At 26.9% G+C, this 19,796-nt stretch overlaps 1 protein-coding gene across 1 annotated transcript in view; it reads right to left on the reverse strand.

Moving 5' to 3' along the window:
• Positions 1-1,528: 1,528 nt before the first annotated feature.
• Positions 1,529-19,796, reverse strand: part of LOC129963153 (interferon-related developmental regulator 1-like) — a 30,644-nt gene continuing 12,376 nt past the window's right edge. Inside the window, exons 3-12 of the mRNA XM_056077266.1 lie at positions 19,701-19,785; positions 18,452-18,532; positions 17,734-17,935; positions 16,688-16,762; positions 15,064-15,242; positions 14,177-14,285; positions 10,389-10,523; positions 6,951-7,079; positions 4,057-4,143; positions 1,529-2,554 (exon numbers count right to left, since the gene is read on the reverse strand). Coding sequence (XP_055933241.1) covers positions 2,474-2,554; positions 4,057-4,143; positions 6,951-7,079; positions 10,389-10,523; positions 14,177-14,285; positions 15,064-15,242; positions 16,688-16,762; positions 17,734-17,935; positions 18,452-18,532; positions 19,701-19,785 — 1,163 coding nt within the window. The 3' untranslated portion in view covers positions 1,529-2,473. The remainder of the gene's footprint in view (positions 2,555-4,056; positions 4,144-6,950; positions 7,080-10,388; positions 10,524-14,176; positions 14,286-15,063; positions 15,243-16,687; positions 16,763-17,733; positions 17,936-18,451; positions 18,533-19,700; positions 19,786-19,796) is intronic.

Below are 19,796 nucleotides of genomic sequence, written 5' to 3' on the forward strand. Positions count from 1 at the left end.
TTTTTTATAAATGCTGCAGCAAATAAGATTCAAAATGGCCTTATAGAGCTAAAGGCTCATGGACCTGGTTTAATGTTACTGTCGACCAGGTGGGATAAGCCATAATAACAGATGTTAATTAAAATTTCAGTAATTTAGGTTCTAATAGTGGAAGATGGTTAGAAAAAGTGAGAGTAGTCTTTCATTCATGCAATACATCATTTTCATACAAGACATGCATTTTTAAAATTATGGGACTGTCTAAAGATTCAAGTACGATAGATTATTTAAAAATAATATTTTAGAAAAATTAATTTCCCTTTTTAAAACTTTCCATAATAGAAACCTTTAGTCTTAAAAAACAGTAAAGTTCAAATGTATTTAGTATTATAAAGATACTTCAAAACTGGCACAATGTCAATAAGATATATGAATCATTTATCCATTTCAAAAAGGGGGAGGGATATTTGCCTTAATATTTTATAAACCAATAGAAGGTGCAATATAGGTTACCAGTGATTGTAATAACACCATAATGATGAAGAATTTGGTTACCATGTGAAGATCACTTTGCAGTTTTATCCCTTCTAAAATACAGTAGACTCCCGATTATCCGCGGGCGGGTTATCCGCGCCAGCCGCACAAAGTTTTTTTTTTTTTTTTTTTTTTGACTGATTTTTTCAAAAAGGTGCAGTTTTACAGTTATGCTTTTGTAATTACATAATACATTACAGTATTAAAACAGTACATATGTATTAATTTTTCTGTGTATCCTTGACGCCTCTCGTAAATACAAAGCAATTTTCTGTTTTCATTAACAAAATGCATTTTAGGTTCGTTTTGAGTGATATACTAAAATATGAAGCGTTAGTTAAACATTTCCTGCTGTTTATTTTACGTTTTATTGCATATAAAACGATTTTTCAAAGTTGGAATGACTGTTTTCTCTTTTGCTATACCCATTTTTAGCTTTTTTCGGATTATCCGCGATTTTTGTTATCCGCGGCGGCCGCGCCACCCAATTTCGCGGATAATCGGGAGTGTACTGTAATTCGTAGATTCAGCTTTAAGAAATATAACTTAATATACAATATGTAAGCTACTTTATTTTGTGAATTAATCAAAACTGAAAAAATACAGAAGCTTAAAATTTCTCTAACCACACCTCAGACAGTTCATGGAAATATGTTTTAGGGAAAAGGATGGCATATTAAATTTTTCGCAACTATTTTTTGTTTATATCAAAGAACCATTAGAAGAAAGTTCCAATTTAAAAATTAATACTGTTCCTAGTAGTGGGATGATAAAGGTATTAGTAACAATGTTACATAAAGCACATAAGAAAATAATATAGATACTACACTTAAATAAATACATTTGGAACTATGCTTGATTGTGAAAGATCAATTCAAAGTATGTGTATGTGTACATTTTTAATACAATGAATATAATAATTCATAAATTACCAACTAAATTTAAAAAAATATCTTCCTCCAAAGCATGGTATAAAATATTAAAAATTATTAACAGACACAAGTAAAATATAATGTGGGCCAATCATAAATAACATTTATTCAATGTACGGCATCTGTACAATTTGTATCCTTCAGGGAACCTCCAATTAAAACAAATAAGTGATACATATACATAATAACTTCATTATATTCAAATATATATAATTCATTTTATTTTTGTACAATTAAGAACAGTATAAATAGTTAAATCCTTCTTACAGATCACAGTCAACATTCAGACAAAATTAAAAAGTAAATGATTAGCTAAAACAAATACTGGCACACACATTTAAAAAGTCGTTTCCCAGTTAAGATTAAGGAATTTTAATTTACCTAAATACATACAATAAGCATTGTTACAATACTTAATGAATCAAGTAAAATGATGCTTACTGTTAAGCTCCTAACTGCTTTCACCTTCATTTGTAGTTAAATAAATATTACTATAATAAAATGTTATTGCAAATATTAATTCAAAAAAAAAGGTTTTATAGCAAAATATTTGAAGCAAAATAACTTGCATTATTGAAAATTGTTGCAAAAAGTAAAGATCAAAAAGAAATCTTTTTAATTCTCATATTAATGTTCTTTTACAATGGCTAATGGGTTTATATTCCATAAATTCTGAATATATAACATATTTACAAAATTATTAGGAACTAAGGCAGCTAACCTCTGAATGCGAACTGAGAAGGAATTGGAAGTATTTTCACGAAGAAATTTATTTACCCTGGTCGTCCTAAGCAAACAAGGTTAGTTCCAAAAATGAAAATAACAAAAAATCCATAGAAATGGGTTTTCAAAGAAAGAAAGAATCAATGTAACAGAATACTTGGAGAAATCAAGATTTGAAGACATGACTTCTGAAAAAGTCAAAGTAAAGTTCAATAGCACATATCTCCACTAAGAAAGCAATTAAAAAATATTTCCTAAAAGATTTTCCGTACAAAGAATAATTGAGTTCTAAAACAGTTTCATTATCAGAGGATGTCAGCTCGCTTGTCACGCAGCTTGCTCAGACACTTAGTCCTTGCTTTGCAAGCAGCCAGATGAGCAGAGTGCTGAAACAAATAACTCAGATTACTTTTAAAACTAAAATAAATATACTTACACTTTGCTTCTAAAGTATTACACGGATGAAACAAAAATACTTGGTTTATTGCAAAACTAAGAATACATCATTTTCATGCAAGACATGCCTTTTTAAAATCAAAATCCCACACACATTTTGAGAATTATGGGACTGTCTAAAGATTCAAGTACGATAGATTATTTAAAAAATAATATTTTAGAAAAATTAATTTCCCTTTTTAAAACTTTCCATAATAGAAACCTTTAGTCTTAAAAAACAGAAAATTCAATATTTTTAACCCAATTATTTTCAACATAAATTTTTACTAGCTCAAATTTTATTTATTTAAAATTAATAAATAATAAGGAGAGTGCACACATAATCGAGGTTTATTGGAGAAAATTTCATGATGTGCCAAATTTAGGACCAATAAAGGATAAAATTAAATAAGTAAAATTCAAAATAATAAATTGGAAAAGGATTTTTTTAATGTAAACGAATTTTTATAGTTCACTTAAAGTAAAAATAAAATTTTTTAAAAAACTCAATTAATAAAAAGATATTTCATTCTATAAAATGAAATAAGTTAATTAAATTTTTTTGTTACAGACATAATAGGAATAGAATTATGCACATCGGGTATTTGTTTCTTTTCTTTTAATAATTAAACGAAGTGACATGTCTTTTTCAGCCCTGATTTCTATCGTATACTAGAATTCACATGCACTGGAAATACCCATTTTAACATTAATATTAGATTCTTCTTTGACCTTTCTCATAGGTAGATCACTGACAGATTTAGAATCAGTGCCAACAGAGGGGAAAAAATAAGAAAGTAAGATTGTATAATTAACTTATTTAATTTCAAAATTATTTTCTATTTAAACCCAGTTTTATGTCGCAGAAATTACTTTACAGGTCAGAGAAGTGAAGATATTATTACAATAGACCCACAATGTTTAGAACTAAGAGAATCAGCTAGCTGTTTGGATTAAAAAATATATTCTGATAAAATAACCAAAAAAATTTACTATTCAATCTAATCTTATACTTATAATATTACAATATTTTTAATAATAATTTTTTTAAAAAAATTAAGTGAAAAAAAATGACAACAGGTAAAGGATGACAGGTATTGCTTAGTAAGAAGTGAAATTAAGTTTAGACATTCCTGAATTTTCTTTTACTTGCCATCAAAATACCAATATCTTTAAGAATTTTTTTTTTTTTTCTTTTTCTTCTTTAGCTACCTTAATTCCAAATATTAAATTAATCAAAAAACTGTTGTTTTTTTTCCTTAGTTCCAACCATAGATTGACAACTAAAGTATACTTATTGCACTGAAAATCAAATAATACTCAATACAGAGACTTCAAACAAAAATTATTTTAAAACTCCCCTTTTTTGCCATAAAATTTAGAACAATTTCACAAGACCTAGTTATTTTATCAAAATAGCAACAATAGAGCAGTCCACACCGTAGCAACTTACCCTCTGTAATTTTGAATTCTTTACAGTTGTTTTGTCTTCTATGAGAGGATCACCTAACTGAAAAACATCTCGCAACAACTCATTTTGCTAAAAAATAAATTCCAAAATTTGTTATATTTTATTTTATAATCTGATACAATTATCTGAATAAACTGTAAAATTTCAATATACCCTCACCAAATAAATATCTCATTTATAAGGCATTCTACAAAACAGACCTCAGTTTTTCTCATGAATTATTAAATCACAAGTCAGAAATAAGAAAATACAATTTAAAATTATAAATCAGAAGAAATCAAACACTAAGTAAGGAAATAATATAGAAATTGACTGTTCTCGCATAAAATTATTTCAGGGTGCATAATGAGAAATTGCTGTAAAATTTAAGTACTTCTCAGCACTTAAATAAAAAGCAAAATAAATAAAAGCACCTCTGCATATATATGGTTATGTAAACCTGCATATTTCCTAAGCATAGGATATTTTCTGTTTAATAATAATGCATAGCTTTTACTAAAAAAGTTAATTTTAAATGTGCATTCTTTAAATTTTAATATTTCTGTATTTGCATATCTTCTACTGCAAAACATTTTTTTTTTTTTTTTTTGATTTTGCTAAAAACAAAAAAGGATCATAAAAATGATATAACTATCAATTCTAAAAAATTAAGACAGCTTTTATAAAGTAACAATAAATATATATTACATTTTTTTTCATTATTTCTTAAAATAAGAAATTACAAGTTTATTTAGATGCATACATCACTTCTGAAAATGTCAATTTAGATGTAGAAACATAGCATGATCAACAATTTAAGTTTGATTTTTATACATGCAACAACAAATAAGATTCAACATGGCTGGAATGGAAAGAATAAATTTCCTCCAGCACTAACCTGCTATATTTAGAAATTTTAATTGAAGTCATAGAGCTAAGAACTAAGCATTCCGGAAAGGATACCATCATAAGATTGGCAAAATTACCACAAAATTAACAATAGAACAAAGGCATATTCTAAATGTGTTTCTAGATCATTTTTTTTAAATTGAAAAGAATACCAGAGTTTATAAATGGCCATATATATATATATATATATATATATATATATATATATATATATATATATATATATATATATATATATATATATATATATATAAAGCTGCCTTACCACTTCTTATTTTAAAAGTTCAATAAAGTTGTTTTTTTTTAATTTTAGCATTTTGAAAATTTAATAAAAACATGCTTTTTAACTTATATATATAAAAAAATCTTACTTTAGCTTTAAAAAAAATTGCACAAAACTGTGGTGATATATTTTGCAAAGATATTAAAATGGTTTAAAAACTTCTAGTTTCGATAAATAACAGAAAGAAATTCTAGAGAAAAAGAAACAAAAAGTTCTACAAAATGAAAATAAAAAATACTAGTTAAAGCATTTTTTTAAGGTTTTTCTTTTTTTTGTAAGCCAGCACAAGACAATATATTCCACTGCTACAAAATTTAACAAAACTCATCCAATGAACTGCTTCCCCTTTTATTACAACATTAAGAACCACAAAATAATGTGACTCAATGATTCCAAGAAGCAATAATATTGTTTTGAATTTCATTATAATAAAAATAATTGTTGCAAATTATGTCCAAAACAAATTTTTCAAAAATTACTAAAACTGGAGGGAAAATATATTCATTCAAACAAAATTAGTATAATTGAAAAGCTATTTTCTTAACAATTAAAATGGTATAAAAATAAATTCTAAGCAATGATGCTTTGACGTTATGATGACAAGTTAAATTTCTGTTTTTTTTTTTTTTTTAATTAAAATTTTCAAATATCCAATCTCAGTGGACCTCTAACAACCAAGAAGTAACTTTCCAAATTTCATGCTTCTAACTTCAATACCTTATACTGTGCATTGTTCTGTCAATCAGGAGTAATCAGGAGAGTTATAAAAAGAAAAAAATCATTATAAAATAATAGAATCTGAGCCCTGAAGAAGAAAGACTTTGAAAAATTTTTATTTCTTTAAAAATTTTAAATACAGAACAAGCATTTTTTCCCCCTGTTTTTCTTAGTAAAAATTAAAATTTTACGAGATTGCTGCAACAAATAATTTTCGAATTGATGGGTCATTTAAAAGTTTAGTTATATTAAGGTCCCATTTTAAAGCAACACTAGGGCTATTTTGGGATGGAACCTCATAATTTTGAACCGCAATCAGATGACAAGGATGACACCTGAGTTAGCACCCCCATGCAACACCAGAGCCGCTTACATGGCTGTTCTTTGGTGGAATTGGGTCTTGAACTTTAATCCCTCTGGCTCCAAAGCCGAGACCTTACCACCATGACCAAAATGAACAAACTGAATACAATTTTTTAGTGATCACCAACCCTTTAACCAACAGGAACATAGAAAGTCATCCCTTATAATTTTGGCAATAACATCTGGATTGTAAAATGCCATTCTAAGTACTTTCAAGTATTGTTGTTTTAGGGGGATTCAGGTCCTGAATAATCACCAGTCAATGGTTAAACTTAAAGGCCTAATATATTATCATTAATTTTTATAAGGTCCATTACTTAGTTCACTTTATCAAACATAAAGATGTTCAATAACAAAAAATACAGGAATTATTTTTTACAAATTAAACAATAAATAGTTTGTAGCATCTAAATCTATGAACAATTTGTGCATAGAATTTCATATGCAAACAAATGGCATATTAAGGTCAAAAATACTACTGGAATTAATTAGAAGGGAAGTAACAAAACCAAATGAAGAAAACGGCTTCCAGTATTCAGATAAAGATTCCTATAACAGATTAATTATCTTGTTCTCATTATCCATTATGATTAGATTAAAATCTACTGAAAGCTGCTTTACTCACTTTTAAATGTAAACACATGCCTGATCCCAAAATTTGACAGAAAGCATCATACTGTCGTTTGTGGCACCAGTTATCAATATACAAAGTTTCCTTCCCAAGTTTGACACGAATATCCAGAGGTTCATCATCCTATAACAGACAACAAAATAAAAACAGTGGAACAAAAACTGCAGTGAATGTTCTACAAAAACATAGACAATATGTTTTGTAGATGTTAAATTTATCATAAAAGAAAATATTTAGAATACCCTATCAATCCCCATTGTTAAAGGAATTCTGATACATCAAAAAATGGCTTTGTCAGAATCTCAATAAGTTTCTAGTTAGCATAACTTATGGATTAAATGTAATTAAAATTGATTTAAACAAACCTCTTAAACATCTTTCTAAAGGACTTGTTAATTTTATCTTATGAGAACTAATACTTAACATCAAAACAGCTGAAAGCCTTTGACAGAAACTGCTTGTAAATTCAAGTACCATGCTGCATAATTTTATTTGGAATAATCCTAAAACATTTATAAATATCTGGTATAACCAATTCTGAATTCTAAATATTTTATTATTAAATCAATTTCTGCATCAAAATAGCTTTAAAGTTTTCGCCCACTGACCAACTGCTATTCAGACAGAAAAACTAGCACTTAATTTTGACAATTTAACAGTGCATATTGATTGTAAAATTTTAATTAATATACCATATTTACAACAAAAGTCCCAATTTACAATAACAAGGTTGTCACTCAAATCTAGAAAGAAAAAAAATCCCTCTGTTTTCCCTGCTTCTTCCTTGTATGTATATTGTTTGTGCACAATTTAACACATATTAACAGAAGGTTTATAACTACAATTTTTCTTTATTTAATATCTAGAATTTGGCAAGACAAAATTTATATATCATGGGGCGATATATTACTTATCATGATCTTGAATTGTAAACTACATTTGGTCCATTCAAACTAATTTGTAAAAGTAATTGTATGTTCAAACTTGATATAACTTCTTTAAAACTCTCAAACAATTTTTAAGCAATGGTATATTAATAAACATCAAGTAAATATTGAATCCCAATATCTTGTGGAGACTATTGGTTGATTCCCATCAATATTTTACAACAAAATCCATTTGGTAATTTCATAAAATGTGGTTCAAAGCTTCATCAAAGCATATTATAAATCTTTTATTGCTTAAAGATATAAGAGATTGTTGGGAAAAAAAGGAGTATTATTTTTCTGACTTTTTCATTATCAAAAAACATATTTGTAAATATTTCCAATTTGTCATCAAATGCATTAAAAGGACAAATGTGAAGTAACACATTTGTTAATGTGTTACTTTACATTCCTCCCACAGATTAAATGTTGCTATTCCCACCAGAAAAATGTATTATATTCTCTCACTCAGTTGTAGCTGTCACGTACATCCAAAATAGCTCAATACAAGAATCTCATGGAAAGAGAATAACTGTCTTCAAAATAAAAATTAGGCTAAGGCTGGATAAAAAGACCAAGTTTCCATTTTGGTGCTAGTTCTTCTGATTTTGATGCTATCACTGCAATCTTTTATTCTTTCATATTATTCAACTTTTATTGTTCACAAATAGGCATTTTTTAGAAGATTTTTTTTTTTTTTTTTTTTTTTTTTGCTCTTATGATGCTGTGGCAATTCTGAGAGAAAAAAGTATTACCCTTCCAAAAAGAGAAAGAAAGAAATCTAGCAAATTTGTTAATCCCATTTTTTCCCAAGAAAAAAAATTTATGGAAGTATTTTTTAAAAATGGCAATATTTAGTATTTTACCAGTAAAATGTATTTTAAATTGATTTCAAATTATATATATTTTTTAAAATATACAACCCTAACTTACAATTTACAATATTTTACTTTACAGAATCTGAAAGATTGAAAGCTGTAGGAAAAAAGAAATCATAGTGATATTTAAATGTGGGACCCATTTTAAATAATTGAATATACTGAGAGAGTTTGATTATAAAAGAAAATCTAAGAAAAACAAAAACTCATTTTTTTTTCTTTCTTTTTATCTTCAAACCAACAGAAATGAAACAGAATAGAAATACTTCATTAAAATAACTTATTTATACTTATTCAAATTTTTTATACATAATTTAAAATTCATACACCAAAAAACTGCAATTGAAAGCTCAATTGCAATTTAAAATGATGGAGGGGGAGGGGGGGGTCAATCAAGAATGAAAGAACTTACATTTATAAGAAGTTTTTATTTGAATTCAACACAAATAAATTATCATTAGTAAGAAAGCAAAAGAAAAAAGACATTATCTTTGAATATATTCAATTTCTGAAATTTCAAACCTGAATACTGTCAACAGAGGAAATATGTATGTGCGTGTGTGTGTGGGGGGGGGGGGGGCAGTAGACCTTTCTTTCCTTAAGTTCTTAATAATAAAATATTTAATATCATTAATGATCATAGACTAGTGGAATAAGTCTACTGAGTACAAGCAGGTTTGATAGAATTTTCAGACATGATCTGCTTCAGCTAAATGAACCAAACTAATAGATAGCAATGAAATTGCAATACATTATTCTTAAATAGCTGGTTGTCAAAAAAAGTAACAATTAACTCATATCATTTTTGTAATTCATAATAATTGAAAAAAAAAACTTTAAATTAAAAATATATATTATAATTTCTTTATCAAAATTTTTTCGTTCTTCATATAATTAATAAAAAAAATTTTTAATGTTGGAGATTAAAAAAAATATGAAGATGTATGTATTCATATGATGACAATAGGTGTATTCAGATATAAAAATACAAATTAAGGAGACACATGAAGAATGGAGCTTCAGAATTACTTTGAATGTTTAATAAAATGAGACTTTAAAACATAGCACAATTAATTTTACAAATTCTTGCACAAGTTACACAAAAATAAGCATGCAGTGGTCACAGGAAAAATTAACATTTTACAGAGACCAGCTACTTTCTGAAGACAAAAATTTTTATTCGGAAGAATCTTTTATAACATTAACTGCCTTAAGTCTAGGAAAAATATAAGAAAATAATGTCCAGCATTGAGTAAAATTAATAGAAATAACAGAATATATTATATATATATATATATATATATATATATATATATAAGGATGAGGGGTTGCATACAGTCATATTGCTTAATAATCAAGATTAAACCAAATAAATGTGAATATGTATATGTAGGAATTGCACTATAGATACATTTTTGAATGAATTAATATTTAAAACACATTAGAACCAGTTTATGAAGGGAAAAATGTGAATTCAACAGCATAATTTAATTACTAAGCATTTTATCAGAACCAATTCAGTAATCTTAAAATATATATATTTTTTCCACTTTATAATATGAAAATGTTTGTTCTAAAGGTAAAATGCAGTTTAGAGAGAATAATAAAAGCAAACAGTAAAAACTTGCCTCAATTGTTCTGAGAATATCTCTAAAGCTGGAACGTTGCTGCCGCCTATCTTTCTTGGCTCGAAACTTTTGACTATCAGTGGCTAACGATCGCAATTTTTCACATAAACTATCAAGATCATCACCTTCAAAGTCCTAAATTATATATAGAGAGAGAGAGACAAAATATATTTTTATTTATAAATTTTTCACTCTAATCATATTATGAGAGTAACACATCAAGAATTTCAATTTTGTTATTAAATAAATTTTTAAGAGGAAAAAAAATTTCACAAAAAAAAAAAAGGGGGGGAATCTTTTTATTCATATTTATGATTTTATTAAAAAAGATTAATTTATATGAATTTCTATCAGACAAGAAAAATATTAAGATTTAAAACTCATTTCATTATTTTAATTAAAAGACAATAGTGTCTATAGAACACAGACACAAGCACAAAAACAAGAGAAAAAAAGGGGGACCCACTAAGATTTATTTTTTCCCCTTCTTTATTTGTAGATACCAGAAATAGAAAATTAGCAACTTTTGACAATTTTTTGGGAAGGGAATAAATATATTCCTTTTAATCTACCAATTTTGAAAAGAAATCTAAGATTCCAAATCATAAAATCCATACAAAATAGCTGAGATTCAAATTTATATAAAGATATATAAATATATATCTTTATAAGATATATATTTATTTAGAGATATATAAATTTATATAAAATTATAAAATGTGCAAATATAAAGAATACTTCAAAAACTGAAAAATGTTCTCTCTTATGAGAAATCATTCCATTACAGATATCACAAATGTTCAAAAGAGAATCACTCAAAAGCTTTTTAAAACTGGCATTACAATATACCTATCATTTTGACTGCTTGGGCCAAATAAAAGTAATTTGGAGGAATATGCTTATGTGCTTTTTGATAATATTATGTACAGTTAAAATTTATAAATTAACAATTTGCTTATTTCATAAGCATATGTAAATAAAAAATAATTAATCAAAAAAATATTTTGCTGAAAGAGTCATTACAACCAAGTTACATAAAATATTTAATTCTAGTGACTATCAACTAAACAAATCAGCTGGTCACCAGAGACAGCTAGATATCTATAAAAAAATTAAATATAACCAATATCTCCATGAATCAGCTAATCAAGAAAGACAAATAGTTTTTTAATAAAAAGAAAGGTCTGTTCTACCATGGCTAAAACTGGTCGAGTAATGAAAATTTGAATGTTACTATATTATAAAAACATGCAATTTTAGACCATTCTGTCAACTGTCTCAAAGAAGACATGCTAATCAGCACCCAAAATTTTCCCAAGGCTGATTGATCTAAGATTATGATTGCTCTAAAATTGTAATATCCAAAACTTCATAACTAAATTTATTCTTTGATCAGATATCATTGCAGAAGATACAGTTTTTATATATTTATTTTTAAAAGGTTAGCATGTCAAGAATATTTTACAACAAATTGTTCCTTTGGACTTCACAATCATTTTACATCATTTAAATCCTTTTGAAAGTAAAAGTAAAAAAATCAGAGGAATTTCTATTGAATAATTCTTTAAGATATTGCATTAAATAAGAAAATTATTATGTAGTTCATATAAGTCTTCAGTGCTGAATATTTCTTTTTTCTGTGCTCATAATTTTAAAAATATGCTCGATTTCAGCAAAAAAATGTTTTTTTATTAATTAAACATCCACTTTAATTTAAAGTTTAATACTTAGAACAGTTTAAGGCTTCTATAATAATAAAAGATACTAAGGCTATCAAATTTTGAAATTTCAAAATATTTAGTTGGTTAAACTATTAAGAGAAAGTTAAATAAAATATTTAATTGAAAATTTTAGCAAGAATTAATCCCTGCAATAGCAAAAGCAGCTAATTAAACATAAAAATGAACTAAAATAGTTAAAAACTACTCCAATGGTTTTTGAATCACTAATATATGTAAACAGAAGATAAGTAAACATAAAAAAGCTTAAATAGTCAAATATCATTCCATTTGTTTTTAAGCAGAACAAAATTTTTGTAAATTGTCTCACAACAGATTTCACTATGAAATAAATTTATTAAAAACCATATAAATGAATTATTTGCATTATTCAGTTTAGCAATATACCCAGATAACTGATTTTTTAATTTTAGCTGTAGAGGTCCTGTAAATACATTGTTTACATCTTCCACAAAAGTGTTTTTTTTATTTATTTGGATCAAAAATCTTTTGAATTTCCTTAGCCACAAATATACAATAATGGGGGATGATGTTTTTATATCCACTTGTCTCCTTGTAAATTATCTAAACATTTATCTTGGTCAATTCAAGAATGTTAGTAAAAACTTGTACTCACTAACCTCTGGATGAGGATTTCACTGAGTAGTTTCTTCCATCAGATTCAAAATGTCCAACTCTGTATTTTGAAGAATCGTAAAATTTCACAACTTTGGATACATTATTATTGTTATAATTATTATTAGATGTGATTTTCAATGTTAAGTGTAAAGTACACATGATAAGAAAGTATTCTTTTTTCCCATGGTGAGACATAAATCAATGTCATGTTTAGCAATCTTATAAAAAAAAGCTAATCATCTCCCCTTCCCCCCTCTTTTTTTTGAACTGGGTACTTTCCCTTTTAAACAATTTGTTGTGCCACCAAAGCTCATTCTTGCCATCCTTATTTATTTCAGAAAAGTAAAGAAATTATCCATTGACAGGTTTCCTTCAGTGTTGTAGAAATTTCCATCAAATTAAAATTTTTTGCTCAATTAAATTCTTCAACTGATCAGAATAAATCAACGTTGAGTTTTATGCAAAACAACAGTCCATTGTTATCTGTTAATAATGCACCAAGTCATTTTCTATAAATGTATTCCATACATCTCAAAGAAAAACAAATGGATTTGTTTGCAATCTTCGGGGTCTAGTTAACCTCATGTTAAAGCACAAATATTTTGGAATTTCCAGAAATCTGTCTCTAGCCTGTCTCTGTAAAGATGGTGGGATCCAGGATTTTTATCATATAACAATCAGGACATTTCACAGCCAAAGTCACATGAGCACACAGCAAAGAAATGAACCATTTAATTCATCAAGTTATAAATGCCAATTTGTATTTTGAGATTTCTTGCACGTCTCTTCTTCAATACACCAAAAATAAACAGTGCGATTCAATTTTATTTTACTTTATATATATATATATATATATATATATATATATATATATATATATATATATATATATATATATATATATTTCTTGTGTTGCTCTCCTTTTTTTTTTTAATTTTTAATTTTCAGCCTTGTAACACTTTAACACTTGACAAAATATTTCCTTTTTCCCCAACCAGAACTACCATCTGATCTTTCTTCATCTCTTTCATTTTTCACACTTTCACCAGTAAACAAATATTACTGCAAAACAACTCCTGTAAAACTGATTGAAATTTACATATTAATCAAATTTCTTTTACAAAAATAGCAAAGTCAAAATATGGTGGTTTGTGAAAGACATTAAAAAATCCTGGCTTAGTTAAAAACTAAATTTTAGCATTCTTAAAATTAAAAATAAAACACTTTACTTCAATTTTATATACTAAATATTTCAGATAAAGAAATTAATAATATAAAAAGTAGTTATCACATAATTATAACTAAGGATTTTATTTATTTTTATTTTTTATTAATTTTATTTTATTATTATTATTTGCTTAATAATCTATTTTACCAGCACTGTGAGGAAGCAAGCATTCAAAGTGAAATGAATAACCTGAATCAACTTACTTCTCGAATCTGTCGGGCTACTTCATAAAAGACTGCCAGGGTTTCTCCAGCAGCAATTCTCAAATCTACATCTGTACTGTCTAATAATTGAGGTATCTTTTTCAAATGACTGAAATAAGCAAAGTGATACAGAACTGAAGGAAAAAATACTTTAAAAAATTAAGAAATGTAAGTAAAAATCAATAAACCAGATTTATGATTTAACAAATAAAATTTTTTAAAGTAAAAAGTATCAAATAAAAAAAAAAGATTTGAAAGATGGCAGATGTAAAAGATAACAAATAAAAAAATATAACCGTGTGCTTGGTGGTTGACGCGCGTTAAATCTGTCGTGGTCACAAAGTCCTCCATGTCGAGAGTAATACCACTGGGGGTACTGGATCAGGGGTGATCGTTCTCTGATTCAGGTCTAAATTACGATCTGTGTTTGAGTGAATGAAGTCTGCCCCGTAAAAAGGGTTGTGACGTGTGTGTAGCTAAGTCGTTCTCTTGGCCCTAGATGGTGCTACTATAGAAACAAGAGGCCCCCCCCAGGCCTAAATCCGCTGTCTTCGAACAGCGGGCTTGCCTATGGCAGGTGCCATAAGAAACAACAACAACAAAAAATATAAAGTAAAAAGATTAACAAATTAAACTTTTTTACATAATAAAATTTGCATCTAAAAAGATTGCTGCATTATAAGATTCTACAAATAGAAAAATTAAGCCATAGAAAGAAATCAGGTTTTTCTTTTTTTTCTTTCTTGAAACAGAAAATAGATATGAAGAGATTAGCAAATAGTGAACATAATAGTTTTTAAGTTTTAAGAGTAATGGAAGAATGCATACTATTTTATGCTACTGCCGTTTTAGTCTAAGTAAAGACATCGGCAAATGAAACAACTTACGTGGTTGCAAGAGTCATGATGAAGGGTGGAGAGAGCAGTGTAAGCAAAAGGTTCCAACCCAAGAGAGCACTGCTGTGTAAAGCACTAATCTCAGGCCTATGAGAAGGCAAGACACCATTTCCCTTCAGCAGAGAAGCACTGAACACAGTGTAGAGGGACTCCATAGTTGGATGAAGTAGCTGAAATAAAATTAAAACTTTATCTTAAAATAATGTTTTATTATAATTTCAGCTCCATCTTATTGTTTTGTTAAATAAAAATTAATAAGCTATCATGCACTTTTCAAGTATCATAAAAAAACTTTCCTAACTATTAAAATTATTTCACTTTATTTATCACATAGCATGTTCTTAATAATATGTGAAAAATAGTTCTACTCTTTCACACTAAAACCAATGTAAAAAAAAAAAAATTTAATGCACAGAAAACAGAACAAAAAGTAATTTTCACTTACTAAGTTTCAAATAAGCTTCATTTTTATAAGCATACTATCATTTTTTTGCAAATATTCATCTTTTAATGTTGTATTCTATATAAATACAACATTAAAAGATGTATTCCTGTAAAGACAAGCTTTCACTCAGCCAATTATAGCATAGAACTGTTTATCTCATATTTACTCATGGAATTGGACACACACTGCAGAGTGCTTCAGAATTAAATAATGTTTCTTTCCACTACGGCTTCACTATTCATACCATTTAGCAAACTAAACTAACTAAAACACAAATACGCAATATTTCCACTAAATAAAAGAAAAAATCGTTTGCAAACACAAATGAAAAATGGCAGACAGAAAATGTTAGCAATTATACTATATACTTTTAAAATAAAGAGTATTCGGTGACAGCAAAATTGTATTAACTTTTAGACCAAACCATTTTAAAAAATCATTGGTACAATAGCAGAAAGCATAAATCAATTGAATTATACAGTGAATAGAGGAAAATCGGTCTTTCTCATCAAATTTTTTTATTAAATAAAAAAAAAAATGTTACAGAAATATAAACATAAGGAGGGGAAAAAAAGGAAAAATGACATGAATGAATTCTGTGACTAGATTTCGTGTATAACAAAATATAATGATTCCATGCTCATAATGTTTCCCAATACTTAGAGAAAAAGGGCATATAAAAAATAAATAAAACAAATAAAGAAAATATTTATTTTTAAAAATACCAAAATTGCTGAGTATCTGGTTTTTCTTTTTTAAAAAAAAAAAAAAAAAAAAAAACGTCATTTTACCCTTAATTAACAACTTATCTGTTCATTTTTCATAACAGTCTAAATAGTTCATATCTTCTTTTAAATAAAAGTTTATTGAACTTTTGAAAGATTTATCGCTTTAATAAAAATGCCATATGCAGAATCATTATTACAATCATTAAAAATTAAGTTATTAAATTTTCAATCTTAAAAAAAAAAAAAAAAAAAAAAAAATGGCATGATGGTTAAACATAATTAATATTTAACATAGATTAACATATTAATATTTAACATAGATTAACATATTAATATTTAACATAGATTAACATATTAATATTTAACATAGATTAACATATTAATATAACATAGATTAACATATTTTATATTAATTTTAAATCAATAAAAAGAAAATTTTTACCTCCGAAAAGTTACTACGTCTTGAGTCTGTATGCGAGCCTACGATGAAACAACATAATCCAAGTGATGTTGCACACTGTAAATAAAAATAAATTAAACGAAAGCCCCAGACACAATATTTCTACTTAAGAAAAAAATATGTGATCACAACGCAAGGGTCAGTTTTATCCAATTAAGTAAATTATAAATGATCACAAACACAATGAAGAAAAGAAGAATGAGCTAAACTTACTATTTAAGATAAATGTATACGGTTTTCAAGAATATATAAAACATTTTCCTGGAAAGTAAAGATAGTTTCCAGACACTTGACAAGCAAAAAAAAAGCAATTAAGAGTTAATTTTCAAAATTATACAATCAATATTTCCTTAAAATCAAGGAAAAATATTTATATTGACCTTGGAACTCATTATCATCCCACCAGTGAGTCACTTTTCATTAGAGTTGAAAGACACCACAAAGAAAGTACTTTCATATTATCGGGCAAATCTAGTTAAAAGATTTTTTTTTTTAAATTTCAGAAAAAAAAATCACTGGATAATTGCTTTAAAAAAAGCATTTTTAAAGTCCTTTTATATAAGGACTATAAAAAATGAGCAGTTTTTATAAACTTTTAATTATACTACCCTAAAAAATGATATGCAAAAATCTTAACTATAGAAATTAATCAAAATTCATAAAAATTTAATGGATTTTGTTCCTTTTTTGCCAAACAAGAAGGGGATCTCCCCCCCCCTTCTTATGCCTTGCTTAGGTCTTTGAGATTGTAATAACATTTAAAAATTTTGCCACATACTTTAGAAGTAGCTAATATAACAATCAGCAATAAAAATAGTATGTAACATTTTATTTTCATAAATGAAAAGCCCTGAGACATCAACATATCAAATTATTTCATTAAATCGTTTAGCCAAGTCAATTCATCATTAGACTAGGCTACTATCACTACTATTTTATTTTCTATGCCACATAGGTTGAGAATAATTGAAATAAATATACAAATCTTAAAAACTACAGCAAAAAAGGAAAATGAAGTAAGAATTAACCTGAGCTCTGACTTGAGGTTGCACTGTTGGATCCAGAAGAAGAGCAAGTAATGTTGGATGGAGATGCTCCAGGACCTTTTCACAATCATCTTCCCTCCCCAACTGAGCACAAACAAGACTGGCCACCACTGCACCCAGAATTTGCTCCTCCCCTTTTCCACGTTTCAAGCAACGTTCCATGGCATCACATACAGAAAACCATCTGCAGAATCGGCAAGAAGGTTATCTTCAATGACTCAGCATGAAATATTATTATAAAGTATAATTCTAATTTAACATATTTGAAACAGGTGTTAATTATGAAATAAATATCTTAATATAAAAAGGACTGGGGATCCAATCCACTCTTTAAAATAACAGCATCCTAAGCAAGTTATTTCATTTAAATTTATCAAGTTGAGAAGTTCTACTCGCATCAGAATTAATTAAAAACTACATATTGGTTCAACTCATCTTAATTAAACTCAACCATAGTTAGATTAGTTTACATAATCTAGTTAACTTTTGCTGACCTATGTCTTCCCTATAATTAAAAAAAAATATGATGCAATCATCTAAACTTTACTACATACAAAGTACTTATTATAACAAACATATTTTTAACAGTACTGCAGTTTATTCCAAAATTATCGACTAAACATTAAATTACAAGCATTAAAGACTATTGCACTTATCAAAGAAATAAATATTAAAGAATATTTTACTGAACATAACTAACCTTTCCTGGATAAAAGAACACATGAATCTTGAGGATAAACTTTTTCTGATTACTTCAAGAGAAGCTATTCGAGCCCTAGCACTGAAATATTCAAACAACAAATTGTAGGAAAAGCATTGTTTAAATAGAAGTATTTGCATACTAAGCAAAAATTACATTTCATTAGATAAAAAAAAAAACAATGTAAGGAAATGAACATATATAGCATCACTAATAAATAATTACTATGACAATAAGCAAGGTCTTGTTTTTCATTAATGGAATGGTACACGTTCCATTATTTTAAATCAAAATTTTTTCCCAATTGAACCCAATTTTCCCAATTCGTAGTAAATTCATAAATTCTTTCTTTTAATTAGATACTACTGGAGTATTATGCTCATGATTATGTAAAGAAATACCAACTAATTTTTTGATAAATATTTCTTTAATCTACAATACACAACTTCTTAACCCTTCAGCACACACATGGAGTCATTTTGACCCCAAAGTATCAGGTACTTACTCCTAATCTTATTGGCTATTTGTATAAAAATAAAATATGGTCAGAGGATGTAAATATTTTTCCATACAAATGTGCTCTTATTTAAGATAAAAATACGATTTTTAATAAGAAAATCCATTCTCAATTTAACCTTTTCACATCTTTTCTATATTCATTTCCTTTTTCCCTATGCCAAACATATAAAACTTATTATTTTTAATATAAATAGATTTTTTTTCCGGTATAAAAATATTTTAAGAATAAGAAAATCTATATTTTACATGTAGTTTATATTTGAAATTATTTTGGAAAAAGAAATATAAACATAGAACTTTGAAAATTCTTAACTTGTTACCATAAATTTTAATTCAATTTATTCAAATTTTAAAAGAATGCATTTTATATAAAGATTTGTTTCCTTTTTTCACCAGAAGGAAAGGACTCGATCAGATTTTGCTGAATATTCAAATTCTGTGTTTTGGTCCAATTCAATATCATTATCACTTCCTTCAACTCAGGCTACAGATGTTAATCTTTACTTTCATACTTGTATAGTAAATGTTTTGTATAAAAAATATCTTACTAAATAAATTTATATTTTGTTTACAAAATAAAAATGTTAAGATCAACCTACCAAATAAAAAATTCTAGATATTAATACTATTCAAAAGAAATATAGATAAACAACACTATTAGCCCACAATAAAAAAATTTTTTTTAAAAAAGGCTAAAACAAATTCATGCATCTATAAAACAAATATGTACCTTTTCTGCAGTACGCCCTCAATGGCTTCTTTGAGTTTATCTTCAAAATCATCTGTTGCAAGGACTTCATCATCTGCCTCTGTGACTGAAAAAGCA

The sequence above is a fragment of the Argiope bruennichi genome, chromosome 3, assembly GCF_947563725.1.
Source record: "Argiope bruennichi chromosome 3, qqArgBrue1.1, whole genome shotgun sequence".
Lineage (NCBI taxonomy): Eukaryota > Metazoa > Arthropoda > Arachnida > Araneae > Araneidae > Argiope > Argiope bruennichi.